Source organism: Pelodiscus sinensis, unplaced genomic scaffold (genome assembly GCF_049634645.1).
Source record: "Pelodiscus sinensis isolate JC-2024 unplaced genomic scaffold, ASM4963464v1 ctg70, whole genome shotgun sequence".
Taxonomy (NCBI): domain Eukaryota; kingdom Metazoa; phylum Chordata; order Testudines; family Trionychidae; genus Pelodiscus; species Pelodiscus sinensis.
The window spans coordinates 398298-413799 of NW_027466028.1; the positions used below are offsets into that span (position 1 = coordinate 398298).

The 15502-nt window shown below is 59.0% G+C and overlaps 1 protein-coding gene across 7 annotated transcripts in view; it reads right to left on the reverse strand.

The window, feature by feature from the left end:
- Positions 1 to 1554: 1554 nt before the first annotated feature.
- HDAC5 (histone deacetylase 5) overlaps positions 1555 to 15502 on the reverse strand; it is a 152610-nt gene continuing 138662 nt past the window's right edge. For all 7 annotated transcript variants that reach the window (XM_075918431.1, XM_075918426.1, XM_075918425.1 and 4 more), the window contains 7 exons: positions 15029 to 15148; positions 14672 to 14769; positions 13156 to 13274; positions 12059 to 12192; positions 9302 to 9386; positions 8809 to 8962; positions 1555 to 7285 (listed from right to left, as the gene is read on the reverse strand). In XM_075918431.1, the coding sequence (XP_075774546.1) occupies positions 7246 to 7285; positions 8809 to 8962; positions 9302 to 9386; positions 12059 to 12192; positions 13156 to 13274; positions 14672 to 14769; positions 15029 to 15148 (750 nt within the window). In that variant the 3' untranslated portion in view covers positions 1555 to 7245. The remainder of the gene's footprint in view (positions 7286 to 8808; positions 8963 to 9301; positions 9387 to 12058; positions 12193 to 13155; positions 13275 to 14671; positions 14770 to 15028; positions 15149 to 15502) is intronic.

Below are 15502 nucleotides of genomic sequence, written 5' to 3' on the forward strand. Positions count from 1 at the left end.
CCCCCCGGGCAAGGCGGACGGCAGGCGCTGCTCACACTCACTGTTACCCAGCGCCCCAGCCACGCTGGGCAGTGGGAACTGAACCACCACCAGGACCTGCTGAGGCCGGGGTGTCTGAGCCCCCCCCAGCACCCTGCTCCCTCATCCAGCTCCAGCCTCCGCCTCGCCCTCCCGCTCCTCAGGGCGCTGCCTGCAGCGTCACTCGGCCTGCCCCTTGCTCGTGTCTCCGCTCTGCAGGCGCTGCCCTGGGCTGGGTGTTGGCGGCCCGCGTCCCCGAGGAAAGGGAGCTAAGTTTCTACATCGCCACCTCGCTGGCCCTGCTGCTGAGCGCGGCGGGGCTGTACGGGGGCATGCGCGCTCTGGGCACGGACATGGACTGGTGAGTGTCCCTCGGGGACAGGGCCCCTCTGCGCAGCTTCCCCCGGGAGAGACCCAGATCCAGCGTGGCCTGACCGGCCCCGGGACCCCGACACACCCCAGCGGTTCTCCCCGGTCCCCTGGCAGTGCCTTCTGTGGCCTCTCTCCCCTGCCCTCTGCAGGGTGCGGCACCAGACTCCATGTCCCTTGGGCTGAGGGAGGCACCAGGAGGCCAAGTGACCCGAGAGAACCAGGGGGACACCCCCACTCTTACGAGGTGGGCCAGGGGCACTGCCCGAGCCACGCTGCAGCACGCACGGTGCACCCGAGCCAGCATCCCCTTGGTCTGACCCTCAGTAGAGACTGTCTGTCCCCCAGCACCGTGGCTCTGCAGAGTCGCTCCGCTGGCTGCTTTGCTGGCCTGCTTGTCCTCAGCCCCCGGCACTGGCTGCAGGTCCACTCGGCCGCTCCACTGGCCTCCAGCCCCCCGGCACTGGCTCTGCAGGGCCACTCGGCCGCTCCACTGGCCTCCAGCTCCCCGGCACTGGCTGTGCAGGGCCACTCGGCCGCTCCACTGGCCTTCAGCCCCCCGGCACTGGCCGTGCAGGGCCACTCGGCCTCTCCACTGGCCTCCAGCCCCCCGGCACTGGCCGTGCAGGGCCACTCGGCCTCTCCACTGGCCTCCAGCCCCCCGGCACTGGCCGTGCAGGGCCACTCGGCCTCTCCACTGGCCTCCAGCCCCCCGGCACTGGCTGTGCAGGGCCACTCGGCCTCTCCACTGGCCTCCAGCCCCCCGGCACTGGCTGTGCAGGGCCACTCGGCCGCTCCACTGGCCTCCAGCCCCCCGGCACTGGCTGTGCAGGGCCACTCGGATGCTGCACTTGGAATTAAAGGGGTCGCACCTGTTTTTCAGCCCCAGTCTGGTTTTTTTTTTGCTCAACAGAATTTTTTCCCGGTGTTTTTTTTGGAGGGTGGTTCGATAGTTTTTGATAAACCATTTGGCAACCCTACCTGTGAGGTGCTCCTCAGCTCCTTTCTGACAGCGTACAGACACCTTACCGTGGCCAGCACCTCCCCTTTATGCTGCGGGAAACCTTGGAAAAATCCAGCCAGTACTAATCCAATGACTGCTGTGGAGCCCATTTTGGAAAGGCAGACTCCCAAACAGACCCACGCACGCCAGCACCGCCAGCAGGATTGCCAGAAACAGTTTTATTTACACAAGGACAAACATCGTAACAGATTACAAAATACTCAACTGAAAACCAGAGCAAGAGCGAGACAGAGAGCAGGGCAAAAACCAGAAAAACCAAACCCTCAGACAGAAACAGCCCCACCCCGGACGGGCATCTGGCAGCCTCCGGGGGACAGGAAAGACAAAACCGGCACAGACCACCCCCACCAACGTAATACTGCCGAGACGGTATGACACGAGGCCAAGGGACACGATCCGCCCGTGAACCAACACGGAGAGGTGGCCAGTGGAGCCATGGCTTGTGTTTGCTTTCTTGTTTTTTGCTAATGACCGAGCAGGACCCTGAAACTGACACCCCTGAAGTGCATCGAGACAGACCGTGGAGGTGGTGGTGATTGGCTTGTCACCCTCCCCCAAACAAACTTATTGCCATGACGCAATACAGGGTGACCAAGAAACCACTTTTCTCTCCATTGCATTAAGACTGGAGGGTTTTAGGAGCAGCAAGATGATTATCCCCCTCCACCCCGATCTCTAGACGCAGTGGCGACCCCGTTGGCTTTACTTGGGCAGTGTGGGCTCAGCTGCTTCGATCGAGCGAGCCTGACTGCCGTATCTGTCATTTGCACGAGTGCAAGGGGAGTGGGAAACACACCTGGTGTGTCCCGTAGTGTTTTTCACCCAGCGCAGGCCCTCAAGTTACTGATCAGGAGAAAGTCGACGGGTCTGAGCCAGGCAGCCGTAAGGGGGAAACAGTTTCAGACCAGCTGGCCTGGGGGCTGGCGCCCCTACGGCTGCGAAGACCTGGGCGGGAGTGGGGCATGGGCGAGCCTGAGGCCCTGCCCACACAAACGGAGAGCGGGGTCGTATCACCAGAGCAGGAAGGGAGCAAGCTCTGTGCAGCATTAGCCAAGGGGGGGGCAGGTTCTCCCCCCGCCCAGGAGGCAAGTGCAGTTGCTGCTGCTGTCGGGGGGGGGTGAAGGATCGGGCGGCTAGTGGGCGGCTAGTAGGTGCAGCTTGGTTTAAGGAGGGCAATTAAGAGCCAGCTCGATGCTTTCGAGGGGCCCTGTGCCATCTGCAGGCATTAGTGCGATGCTCCTGCATGGGCCCTGAAGCAGAAGAGTGAACCCTGTAAACCCCCTGCCCATGGCTCTGGCCCCAGTGCTGGCCTGGGAAGGGGTTCTAGGCTTGTGGTGGAGCCAGGACCCCTGGGGGCCCTTTCTCCAGTGGGTTGGCCCAGGCGAGCAGCATCTCAGCCACGGTGCTCACAGCCCAGCAGCCTGGCCCGTCCCCCTCTGGACACGGCAGCCCGTTGCTTTGCCACGCCAGAGTTCGGGACAGTGCCCTCGGAGGCAGGGAAAGGCCCTTTTCTTGGGATGGGCTGCAAGGGGCTGGGTGTCCTGGAGGCAGGGAAAGTCTCTGGGAGCCCTGGAGCAGAGTGTCTGCCCAGCCCCCTTGGCACAGCCCCCAGAGTGCTCAGGCTGCCCAGCCCCCTGCAGCCATAGGTTTGCGTCTCAGCCCCCAGGGAGACCCTTCTGGGCCTCCCTTCTCCCTGCTAAAGCCCCTACTCTGGGAATCCCCGCTGGGCCTTTCGTATTTCCTGCGTGGCCAAGAGGCGCTGAGCAGCTGTGCACAGGCAAACTCTGCCACGAGGGGGCCAGCCTGGCAGACAAGGAAAGTTCAGTCCCAAACATCTCCACCAGGAGAGAATCTGGCACAACCCACTGACCTCCTACTGCCCCACACAGCTGCCTGACTGGGCACGGACTATACCGGGGTGGACAGATCAGAACTGAACAGTCAACGCCACCTTGCCTTGGACATCACGTCCCAGCGCTGCTCGGTGCCAGTCAGGGCTGGCCAAAGGTGGATGTGAAGACCCAGACCAGAGCCCCGTGTTGCCTGCTCAGAAAAGATGAACACAAAAGGCTGCATAGCAAACCTGCCATCGCTGGGACCTGCTGTGTAGTTCTACAGTGCACTGCACAACTGGTACCCAGCTGCATAATTCTGCACCACAGTGCAGTGCTGGGACCTGCTGTGTAGTTCTACAGTGCACTGCACAACTGGTACCCAGCTGCATAATTCTGCACCACAGTGCAGTGCTGGGACCTGCTGTGTAGTTCTACAGTGCACTGCACAACTGGTACCCAGCTGCATAATTCTGCACCACAGTGCAGTGCTGGGACCTGCTGTGTAGTTCTACAGTGCACTGCACAACTGGTACCCGGCTGCATAATTCTGCACCACAGTGCAGTGCTGGGACCTGCTGTGTAGTTCTACACTGCACTGCACAACTGGTACCCGGCTGCATAATTCTGCACCACAGTGCAGTGCTGGGACCTGCTGTGTAGTTCTACAGTGCACTGCACAACTGGTACCCGGCTGCATAATTCTGCACCACAGTGCAGTGCTGGGACCTGCTGTGTAGTTCTACACTGCACTGCACAACTGGTACCCGGCTGCATAATTCTGCACCACAGTGCAGTGCTGGGACCTGCTGTGTAGTTCTACACTGCACTGCACAACTGGTACCCGGCTGCATAATTCTGCACCACAGTGCAGTGCTGGGACCTGCTGTGTAGTTCTACACTGCACTGCATAACTGGCACCCAGTTGCATAATTCTGCACCACAGTGCAGTGCTGGGACCTGCTGCGTAAGTCTACAGTGCACTGTATTGCTGAGTCCCTGCTAAACACGTCTACGCTGCAGTGCATTGCTGGGACTCTGCTGAATACGTCTACACTGCTCCCGCCTTGGCTAGTGCGTCCACACTGCACGGCAAACCGGGGTTTACCATAGCTGGACCCAGGACTTACAGTCAAGCCAACGTGCCCCTTCCGCACTGTGCAGACTCACACTCTGAGACTTCTCACACACCCCACCCCCGGAGCTGGGCTCAGAGCTCGCTGACTCACACCAGACTGATCAGTGCGTGGCCGGTAGCGGGAGTTTGAATCTAGATTTACAGGGCAGTAGACAGACCCACAGTCACTGCTGGCCTGAGCTGCATGTAACCCTATAGCCCTAGATTCACTGCTACACCGACCCAGCCGCCACCGCTGGCTGCCTGAAGAAGCCATCAAGCCAGGGGAACTCAGCTGCCAACAAGCCACCTAGGGCCCTGCCCACTCGGCCTTGAGCAGCTTCGCTAGCGCCTGGCTCCAGAGGCTTTGCATAGCCTGTCCGGCCTGCACCATGCTACAGTCAGTACTAATGACCAGCCCCATGCTGGAGGGAAGAGCTGAGCCGAGGAGCCGGAGAGTCAGAGATGGAAGAACCTGCAGAAGTCCCCGCCACCGTCTCACCCCTCGGGGAGGGTCCATCTCTCTTCGCAGCTTGTCAACCCAACAGCTCTTCCTAGGGTGGGTTCTTACCGATGGGCCAGCCTGGGGAGGCGCAACCCCTGGGGCAGGTCTCAAGGTGAGCAGGCCTGGGGCTGCCCTGGCAGGTTTAGCCTGCTACCGAATGGCAGCTTCTAGTGCTCACTAGTGTGCACTGTGCTGACTTGTCCTAGCTCAGTGTGTGGCACAAGAGACCAGTGGCCGGCTTAGCTCTGGTTCCAGTGGGGGCAGCCTTAGGCCCTGAGAGCACTTTGAATTGCCCCTTCCTCCTGCCTGGGCGTGGAAACAATACGGGAGGAGGAAGGCAAGTAAGACCGAGAACGGGGCCCTGTGCTCAGCCAGCGACTCAGGAATGCAGGGGCTACTGGGGGCACCTCTGCTCTCCATCCTCAGCCTGGGGGCGGGGGAGGCATCTTGCACTGAGCTGCAGGAGTAACCTAGGGAGGGTTGTAGGGGATTCCAGCCTGCTCTATGCAACCTGGGCTATATCCGGGAGGGGAAGGTAGCCCTGTCTGCTTCCCCTGAGCCAGGGAGAGGAAGAGCACTGATGGTCAAGATGATTCCTTGGGGGAAGGCTAAGAGTGGGTCAGATCCTGGGCTCAAGCTGGCCTCAGCAGAGAGGCAGGGATTGCATCTGGGACAAATGCTCCGACCGCTACGGAGGGGCAAACCAGCATCGGAGCAGCCGAGGGGCCGGGTCCTGCGCTCGCCGGATGGCCTCGTTTGTGCGGCACTTGGAGGGAGGCACAGACCCCTCCTGTGCCAATTCCTGGAGGCCAGGGTGAAACGCGCCTGCCGACGGGACATGGCAGCCCCTTGCCGCCCTGCGTGGGGCCCACCACCACAGCATTGCAGCCCCGTTCACACGGTGCCACCGCCCGCGCCAGGACAAAGCTAAGCCCTGCCCCACAGACTTGTGCTCCCTCGCTCCACAGCCCCAGCCACGCTACGCGGGTGTCTGAGAGGCCACAACAGAAAGGTGAATTCAAAGGGTGAGATTACTCAAGCACCTCAGGGAGCATTAAACCCAAAGGGAACTGTGACCCGGACGGACCTCCGCAGAGTTTTCAACCAAAGAGAAAATACACACGACACGGAGGCTGACATCACCCAAAACTGAGAAATCCTGACACCGAAGAATAATTTAAAACAAAACCACCCAGCTCTGTCCTTGTTGCAAATCTCCGGCCCCGACCACCTGACTTTCCAACGGAAAAGCATGTGCGGTGCAATTAAAAAAATACTATTAAATAATACATCTGTAATAAAATTATATACCTCTGTGTTTTCCTCTTTTAAAGCTAAAATCCTTCTAAGTTCTCTTAGGCTGGTGAAGTAACAGGAAAAGAAAAATATTTTTTTCCTTTTTTTTTTTTTCTCTTTTTCATTTTTTTATGAATGGACTGTTTTGTGCACATGAGACAAGAAATCAAATTATTTACAGCGAGACGAGGCTTTGTGAAAACAAAACAAAAAGAACTTCCAGAAAGCATTGGTCGTGAACACGGATGCACAATGGCTCTCTTAATTACAATGAGATTCATTACACAGTGTGTGTGGTACAAGAAGGGAGGGTGGGGAGAGAGGCTGAGTGAGAATCAAACTAAAGGCATGACTCTCCCCATATATATATATATATATATATATATGTAGCGCTCCCTCAGAAATGGTAACTCAAAAGAGTAAAATGAAAATCACAGGGAAATTAAGGCATTAAAAAAATGACTTAATTAAAGGCACGAATATTTCTCCTCCTCCAGGGACCATCCTCCATTAGAATTCAGAGTCACTTACGTCTCAGAAACACTTAAATACAATTGACAGAAAGATGGATTCGGGTGTGAAGGGTTTTTTTAGAAAAAGAAAGAAAGCGACAGAGCTTGGATTTCGGTGTGAGCGAACGAGGGGAACAAGAAAAGAAGAGAGAGGGAGAGGAAACAGGACGGGCGTTGCTGCTGGGATTTGAAATCTCCTGGGTCGTAGTGCGTCTCCTCTCTCCCGAACACAGAGCAGAAAGGACCCAAAGTAAAACAGTTTCTCGTTGGCTGCTACCGTGTGTCGCTCGAAGGGAAGGACGATGAAGAAACAAGACAGGAGAGAAGGAAATAAAAACCAACCAAACCCGTGACTCCCAAAGGTGCGGGGACAAGAGTGAGATGCTGGCGGACTCAGCTGGTTGGAGACGGACACAATCACACACACCGCTTTGTTGTGGAGTCGAGTGTGACTTTTTTTCTTCTCTTTTTAATAGAAAAAATCTTTTTTTTGTTTTTGTTTTTTGGGGAATGAAATCACAAATGACCAAAAAACCCACAAAAAAGTGACAGCTACACGACGGCTTGGCACTTCACAGAACTGGGTCTGCCTCCATCGGCTCGTCCACTTGTCTAAAGCAAAGAGAGACACTGGCTGTTAACGGGCGAGGGGCACCGATCTCAGGCTGGGGTCCAGGAACCCATAGTTCCTGGCATTCAGCTCATGCAATGGGAGCCTCGGCTGTCCAAAGAACCCAGCCCCCAGTTAGGTACCTAACTAAAGGCCTGATTCTCAAAGTCCTCAGCACCCTGCAACTGAAGTGGTGACAGGGATGACAGCTCAGCCCCCAGCCTGCTGGAAAACGGGTCCCTCTAGCAAAGGGGTGAGGTTTGGGTGACGCGTGGTGATAAGTAGCTGTATCTGCTGACTGTCCATGCGTCTGTCTGGGCTCCGTGATCGGGCGCCCTTTGGGACAGGGATTGTCTACGGACGATAGGTGTACAGCCCCTAGTGCAGTGTTTCTTAAACTTTTTAAGACCAAGGAACACCAAACAATAATTTTTTTTATGAGGAACACCAAGGATTTTTTGTTGAGAAAAAAAAAAAAAGGGTCGGGGGGGAAGTTATTGAGAAAAAGAAGGTCACCTGCCCCTTTAAGGGCAGCCATTTTGAACTCTGTTGTTCTCCGTGGCACAGCAGTTTAAGAAACACTGCCCTAGAGTCACAAATAAGGAGCTGAGCCAGGCACAGGGAAACGGGGCTCCACTGGGCATTCGCATGATTTCACCAGTCTTGGGAGCGGCCCTCAAACGCAGCCCAAGAGCGCGGAGCTTTGCTCCCCCTGCCCCGACAGCGGAGCCCTGCTTGCAACCAGCCAAAGCTCCACCAACCCCAGTCCCGCATCCTGCATGGGGGTCTGCAGTGTGACAAACTGGGGCTGACCCTCCCTTGAGGGCAGGCTGGAGTCTGACACACAGAGGGAGACGGGGCGCAGGAGGGCGCAGATCAGACCCTAGGGCGCTTGGCTGCTGGGGCACGCTTCCGCCACAGCCTGGAAGATTTCAGCTCGTGGTCTTGGGGCACCCATGTTATTAGTCACTAGTGAGTGGCCAGAGGCAACCGGATCCCACAGATTCCCTGTTCCAAGGGGCCTCCCCTCAGCCAGAGCTCCCCAGGCCCAGAGCCGTATGTGGGCAAGCACAGGTGGGAAACAGCTGGATGTGCCCAGGAGAAATGCACGTGCCCAGCGGGGCAGTGCAGCAGCCGTGAGATGCACTGGCAGGGTCACACTGCAGTGAGCTGGCCGAATCGATCCGTTCAGCTCCATTGCCCTCTACTAGACGGGGCAGAAGTGGTTAATTCGGGGTCTTAAGCCCTGCACAGCTGTGGTCTCCCAGGGACGGCCCTTTAGCTCAGGGGCCAGTTGTGTGGATGCAGGAGGCTCTGAGCTCTATCCCCTCCTGCCACTGACAAGTTCAGAGCCAGACCCAGACCCAGACTCGAGCTCCCCCCCCAGCGAACACGTGACCAGAGCGTGGCCTAGTGAGCCAGCTGAGGGCAGCCCACGGACACGTCCTGCGGGGATACACAGGAGGAGGCTAATGCAGGCGTGAGGGTCGATATGCCCCGGGTGACACGAGAAGAAGAGCCGTACCTGGGGCTGCAGTCCGTGCTTCCTTGTTCAGTATCGACCGAGAGCAATGCCATGGCGCTCACTGTCTCTGCCTCCACCGCCTCGCCCTCCTGCGCCTCCCGCAAGGAGCAGCTGACCACCGAGGCGCAACGCTTCACAGAACTCCAGTGTTTGCCTGCAGCCGCCACGAGCCAGTTACTAGGGGCCTGATAAGCCCACTCTGACAGCCCACTTCGGAGCTCCCCGCCCGCTCCTGCTGGGGCTGGCAGAGATGGGAACAACCCTTCCACAGCCAGCGCTCCCGCCCCACCCCTGCAGCACCCCCTGCTGAGAGAACAGCTAAAGCCTCCTCGTGCTGTGACCCTTCTCCACCCCTTGCTCCGGCGGCCACTGTGTGCATCAGGGACTTGCTTTTACCAGCCCCTGTGAAATTCTGCCCAGAGGTGAAACCAATGGACGTCAGCTGCAGGGATTCCTCCAGCCCTCCCCCGTCCAGCCCCCTACCTTCACTTACTCTGGATTTCAATGACCTTCTCCAGCGTGGTCACCGCATTTACATTTGGCTTTTGCTGCAGGAGAGCTTGATCCAGGGGGTCCAGCTGTGAGAGGGGGTGGGAGAGAGCAGAGTCTCTGACAGAGTCGGAAGCATACTCTGTACAATCCCCCCTTGCATCAGTCAGTTCTACCTCCCTCAAGACGCTCTCCCCTTCTTGCATTATTATAACACAACACCATCATGTAAGAGCCACACCAGTAAGAGATGGACCCCACCCTGGGGCCGGGATGGACTGTGGATCTGACAGAAGCCCTCTAGGGAGGGCTTTTCCCATTGGCCTCAGTTTCCTCCTGGTAAAGCCCATGGATCAGGGGGCTCCGTAAGGGCGGGTGGGCCCCGCCTGCATGACTCCCGGAGCAGGCTTGGGACCACTGTTCCCCAATGGCCCCTTCCTGGCAGCATGCTGGGAGGAGTCTCATCGCTCCAGTCTCATTGCTGGCTAAGGGCGCTGTTCTCTTTTTTGTATGTCCCTCCCTGCCAATGGGGGTTGCCAGTTTCACATGCAGTTCTAGTCAGTGTCACAGGGTCTGGTCTGTTCCCTGGCTAACCCTAAGCTCAGGCCAGTATCTTTCACCCATACTCCCCTGAATGAAGACTTGTTAGCTCAGACCCATCCTCGAGAGACTAAACCATCCTGTGCCAACAGCAAGCTGGGCATGGAAGAGATGGCGGGGCCAGGTGCCAGAGACTCCTGCCTTGGCAGGGGACTGATCAGGTGAGAGATTCCCAGAAGATCCCTGGAGGCAAGCCCCACCCCTTGTGGAGAGAGAGGGGAGCCAATCTGACCAGGGGGAATCCTTCCTGGCCCCACATCTGGGGCTCAGGGTGACCCTGACTGTGTATACCCAGACAGGTAACTTGCTCTCTGGCCCCACCGCCCTGTCGTATCACCAATGCTTCAGGGAAAGGCAAACCCCTCTGGGCCACCCAGAGTACAGGCCAAGACTCGGTCTGAATCGGTAAAGGCTGGTTGGCGCTGATGCCAGGGCAGGGTAAATGCAGCCACCCCTTCCCGTGCCTTTTGCCCGCAGGGCTTGGGCGTCACTGGCTCGGCAGCTGCCACAGGCCTGCTCTCTCTCTGGGAATCTCTGCCTAGCCTCAAAGTCTTGGCAAGGCAGAGGATCCGCAGACAGGTCTGCAAGGGGGAGGAGGAAAACGAGGCCTCAGCAAGACCCATTCTATGGGGGGGTAGGGGGGACTGCCCGAGAGTGGGGGCCTGTCCAGCTCACTGACCCCTCAAAAAATGAAAACTACTGTAAAAGAAAAAGCTGACAAAAAGGAAAAGAAAGGTGAGAAAAATGGATTTTTCCATTAAAATTAAAACAACCAACTAAGCCAAATGTTGCCATGCCAGGGCCCAGAGGGAGAGCGCGAGAGAAGAGAGGGAGCCAGAAGCCATCTCTGTTTCACTGTGTTCCCAGCGCCCCCGTTCTGCAAGCGTGCCCCTCTTCCTGCGCTGCGTCTGTGCAGCAGCTAGCACCACGAGGGCCCAGCCGATGTCCTGCCCACTGCTCCGGTCAGGAGCACCATGTTAAAGCAAACCACAAGACAGAGGACTGGCCAGATAGCGTCCACAACTAGGCTTTCGGGCCCTGGCCTGTATCGCAGGCACCTCCCAGTTTGCTCTCTGGGGCCTGGCCGTCTCTCTGTTTTGTGATTGCACAATACGGTTGGGGCCTGTGTGCTGGGTATTAATGCTATTTATTATATTTACTTCGCTGGGGACATAAGAACAGGGCACATGGTGGGGCGCGCACTTACCCCAATAGCATAGTCGGGGTCACTAAAATCAGTATGCCTGCTCTTTAGGGAAAGCGCCCTCACTAATAAATATAAGCTGGGTTACCATAAACAACCGCTTGCCTGCCTACGTCCAAGGCAACACACCCTCCTTTCTGTTCTACGTGGTTGCGTCTCCCCAGGAGGCTTCTTACACAAGAGCGGCCATTCTTGCGCAAAAACTTGCAGAGCGTCTACACTGCTTGCGCGTTCTTGCCAAGTACATTTCCAGTAAGGCGTCAGAAAACAGGGCTTCTTGCGCAAGAGTTACTCCTCTCCCCACGAGGAATAAGCCCTCTTGCGCAAAAGGCACTGTGGACGGGCAAGAAACCCCTATGGCTAAAACGGCCATCGGAGCTTTCTTGCACAAGAGAGCCCACACCACCATGGATGCTCTTGTGCAAAAGCACAAGGCAGTGTGGACGCACTCTTGCACAAGACTTTGCACACGACCAGTTCTTGCGCAAGAAGCCTGCAGTGTCGACATAGCCTGTGTGTTTCAAAACCCACCTGTTGTAACTCCCCCTAACCTCCCATCAGCCACCAGAATGTGCATATACCCCTCTGCCAATAGCCAACGAGCTCTGGGCAATGCAGGCTCTCAGTCCCACGGGGTACATGATGTAATGTGGCACAATGAGCATGTAATTAGTGCACCGGGCTCAAGTGTCACGTTACTGTAATGTAAACTGCACCCACCCTCACCCCAACCCAGAAACCTGTCTCCGGACACCCTATCCACTCCACTACGGTTAAACTTGTGCTTTACACTTGTTCACAAATATTCACTCAATAAACTTGTCAGTCTGCAGCACATTGGTGCCTTGTGGCCCCTGCTGAGACCCGATACTGCCCAGATGCAGCCTGAGCCCTGAAAAGCTTGCAGTCCAAACTTGCAGGAGCAGGGGAAACTGAGGCCCAGAGAGCATGACTAACCTCCACACCAAGCAGGGCAGAGACACAGGCTTCTGAGGCGTCGCAGATAGCTGTCAGGTCGTGACCGCCCTCCAAAGCCAGCACCACACGTCCGCCGGCCAGTTTCATCAGCTGCTTGGTCAGGTGTCCAAAACCTACAGGGAGGCAGAGAAACTGCACGGATCAGTCTGGGATGAGGCCCTCTTCTAGCTGAGTCCTGCAGCCCACGTGGCCCTGGGCTAACAGGTCAGTCAGAGGGGCAGCAGGTATGCACGGAGACAGCCTGGAGATTGCAAAGTGCTTTTCCAGTGGATTAAGCCCCCATTCCGCAGATGGGGAAACTGAGGCAAGGAGCAGGACAGTGACTCTCCCCCTGCCTCCCCGGAAAGCCAGGTGGGGACACAGCTGAGGGACAGCCCTGCGGGGCATTGAGCTGTTCTGTCAGCACTTTTGTCTGCATTAGCACCAGGGCCGCGGCTGCACAGCACCTGGGGCTTGCTGGGAGCGCAGGGGAACCAGTCAGACACTCTGGAGCAGCAGACACCCAGGGCTACCGGGATACACAGCCTAGGCTGGAACCCAGCAGGGAAAGAGCCTGGCTCCTGCCCCCTCCCAGGCCAGCCCAGGAACCCGAGCTCCCCCTTCAGTGCCCAGGCTCCCCAAGCCACCAAACCCGAAGGGCTGAAGTGGGAGCACGTGGTGCTTGGCCTGGTGCCAGCCCTCCGTCCGGAGGCGTTCCACTCTCCAGGGCGTTCCCGCCCAGGACCCAGCCCTCGCATGGCGGACAGACGGGCTGGAGACACGCTGTGGGGAGCCGGCTGGGCCCAGCCTGACCTGCAGTTTTCATGGGTTCTTGCTTCTCTGCTCCAAGGTATGACCCCAAACGCAGCCCTGCCAGCCCCCAAAACAGGCCCATGGGGCAGCTCCCAGAGCCCTAAATGCAGGCCCTTGCCTCCACTCCCCTGGGGCAGCCCTACCAGCCCCTGACCCCCAAGGGACAGCCCCACTGGCTCCCGCAGGGCTGCCTGACCCCCAATGCAGGCTCTTGCCCCGAGTCCCCAGGGGCTAGCCCCACTGGTCCCAAACACAGGCCCTGGCCCTGCAGGTCCCGCTCTCACATTTTGCTGTGACGGAGTAGCCGCCCAGGGGAGACAGGTGTCCCTCCACTGCATCGAAGCCGGCAGAGACCAGAACCACGTCCGGGGAGAACTCGTTGGCTATTGGCATCACCACCGTCCTGAGGGAGGGGAGACTGCGAGTTAGGCCCCTGGCAGAGCCACACCAGCCTAAGCAGCCAGTGAGGGCACTGAACGCCTCAGCGCCCCTGGGGAACCCAGCATGGCCTGCCCCGGGCCCCTGGGAAACCCAGCATGGCCTGCCCCGGGCCCCTGGGGAACCCTTCCCTCCACACCTCCTGCCCCGGGCCCCTGGGGAACCCAGCATGGCCTGCCCCAGGCCCCTGGGGAACCCTTCCCTCCACACCTCCTGCCCCGGGCCCCTGGGGAACCCAGCATGGCCTGCCCCGGGCCCCTGGGGAACCCTTCCCTCCCCACCTTCTGCCCTGGGCCCCTGGGGAACCCTTCCCTTCCCACCTCCTGCCCCGGGCCCCTGGGAAACCTTCCTTCCCCACCTCCTGCCCCGGGCCCCTGGGAAACCCTTCCCTCCCCACCTTCTGCCCCGGGCCCCTGGGGAAACCTTCCCTTCCCACCTCCTGCCCCGGGCCCCTGGGGAAACCTTCCCTTCCCACCTTCTGCCCCGGGCCCCTGGGGAAACCTTCCCTCCCCACCTCCTGCCACGGGGCTCTGGGGAACCCAGCATGGCCTGCCCCGGGCCCCTGAGGAGCCCAGCATGGCCTGCCCCAGGCCCCTGGGGAACCCTTCCCTCCCCACCTCCTGACCTGGGCCCCTGGGATCTCTTGTCCCTGCCCTGGGATTCCCTGGCCCCCCGACTGGATCCTCACAGCCAAACAAAAGCACTTTCTGGGCTTCCAGACCTTCAGCATTGCCAGCCTGCTACCCCAGCTGCCCCCCAGCCCGAGGGGGAGCTCTCTGCAGGGCCTCATGTCCTAGGGCGTCCTTTACTTCCACAGCCCACACAGATGCTGTGGCCACAACAGGCAGCAGGGGCAGTGGGACGGGCTCGCAGGACTCCTTGGTTCTAGTCCCAGCACAGACGCTGGCGTGTGGAATGACGCTGGGCAAGTAACTTGCCCACTCTGTGCCTCAGTTTCCCCCTCTGTAAAGCAGGGATAATGCTGCTTGAAGAGCAGCGAGATGCCACTGCTGCCGCTAGTGCTGTTCACTGTGGCTGGGGCCCTGCTGGCCCAGCAGATGCTGGCCTGGCCTGGCCCAGTCCTATTAGTCACAACCCTGTTCCCAGCACAAGACAGACATCAGCCCTTTGGCCCATCCCTCCTAGGGTGTCCACCTCTGCCCCAGCCAGATGCAGGCCAAGTGACTGGCCCAAGGGCACCCACGAAATCAGTGGCAGGGCCACATCCCTCCCTCCTCTCAGCTGAGACCGCCGTGCCACCTCAGTGGCAGCAGGCTGCTCTGTGTCCCAGGGGAGTCCGTGCAGGGGGCACTGAGGCCCTGTGCTGCCCCTGGAGGGTAACCGGCCGCCGGGGAGCCCTACCTGAACGCGGCCAGGTACTCCACGTCTCCGACGGGGGGCTCCACTCCACCCGTCCAGGCTATGTTGACGTTGTAGCCCACCCCTATCCCGCTGCCAACCTGCGAGACAGGAGAGCTGCATAGGACGGGCAGGAGTCCGAGAGGGGCCCGGCCCCACAACCGCTGGGCGCTGGCCGTGCTACCGTCAGCGATGCCTGCCGGGGAGGGGAGCGCAGAAGGAGCCTTCCCAGGGGATTCAGGACCCCGCCTCGCGCCCCAGGCTGTGTAACTGCCAAGCAGGGAGAGACCCCCGGGCAGTCCCATCCCGTGGCCCCGCCGGCTCTGCGGGTCGCTCCCTGCGTGTGGGGCCCACACTCACCTCCTCGGGGGCCCCGCTGCCCGGGAAGAAGTTGCCGTTGTCGTAGCGGTGCAGAGAGATGTACAGCACGCTGGGATCGGTGTAGAAGGCCTGTTGGGTGCCGTTCCCATGGTGAATGTCCTGCAGGGAGCACAGAGGGTAAGGGGGGGGGCAACAGGAGCTGGCCAAGTCTGGCCAATGAAGAGACCAGCAGGGACAAACACGCCTCCAGCAGGACTGGGACTGACTGTCCATGCTGGTCCCAGCAGCCATGCTCCCATCTCAGCTGTGCCGCTGCTGTACCCAATGCCCCCCCCCAAGCTCCATGCGAGACACTCCAGCCTTCAAACCTTCCCAAGGAGGCCACCATGCAGGGCAGCGGCCATGAGAAGTGTGACCACAGACCCCTTGGCGGGCGTTGACTCGTGAGGCTAAAGATCACAGAACACTCGCAGGCATTAACTCTCGAGGCTAATGATCATGAGAGTCCAGTCC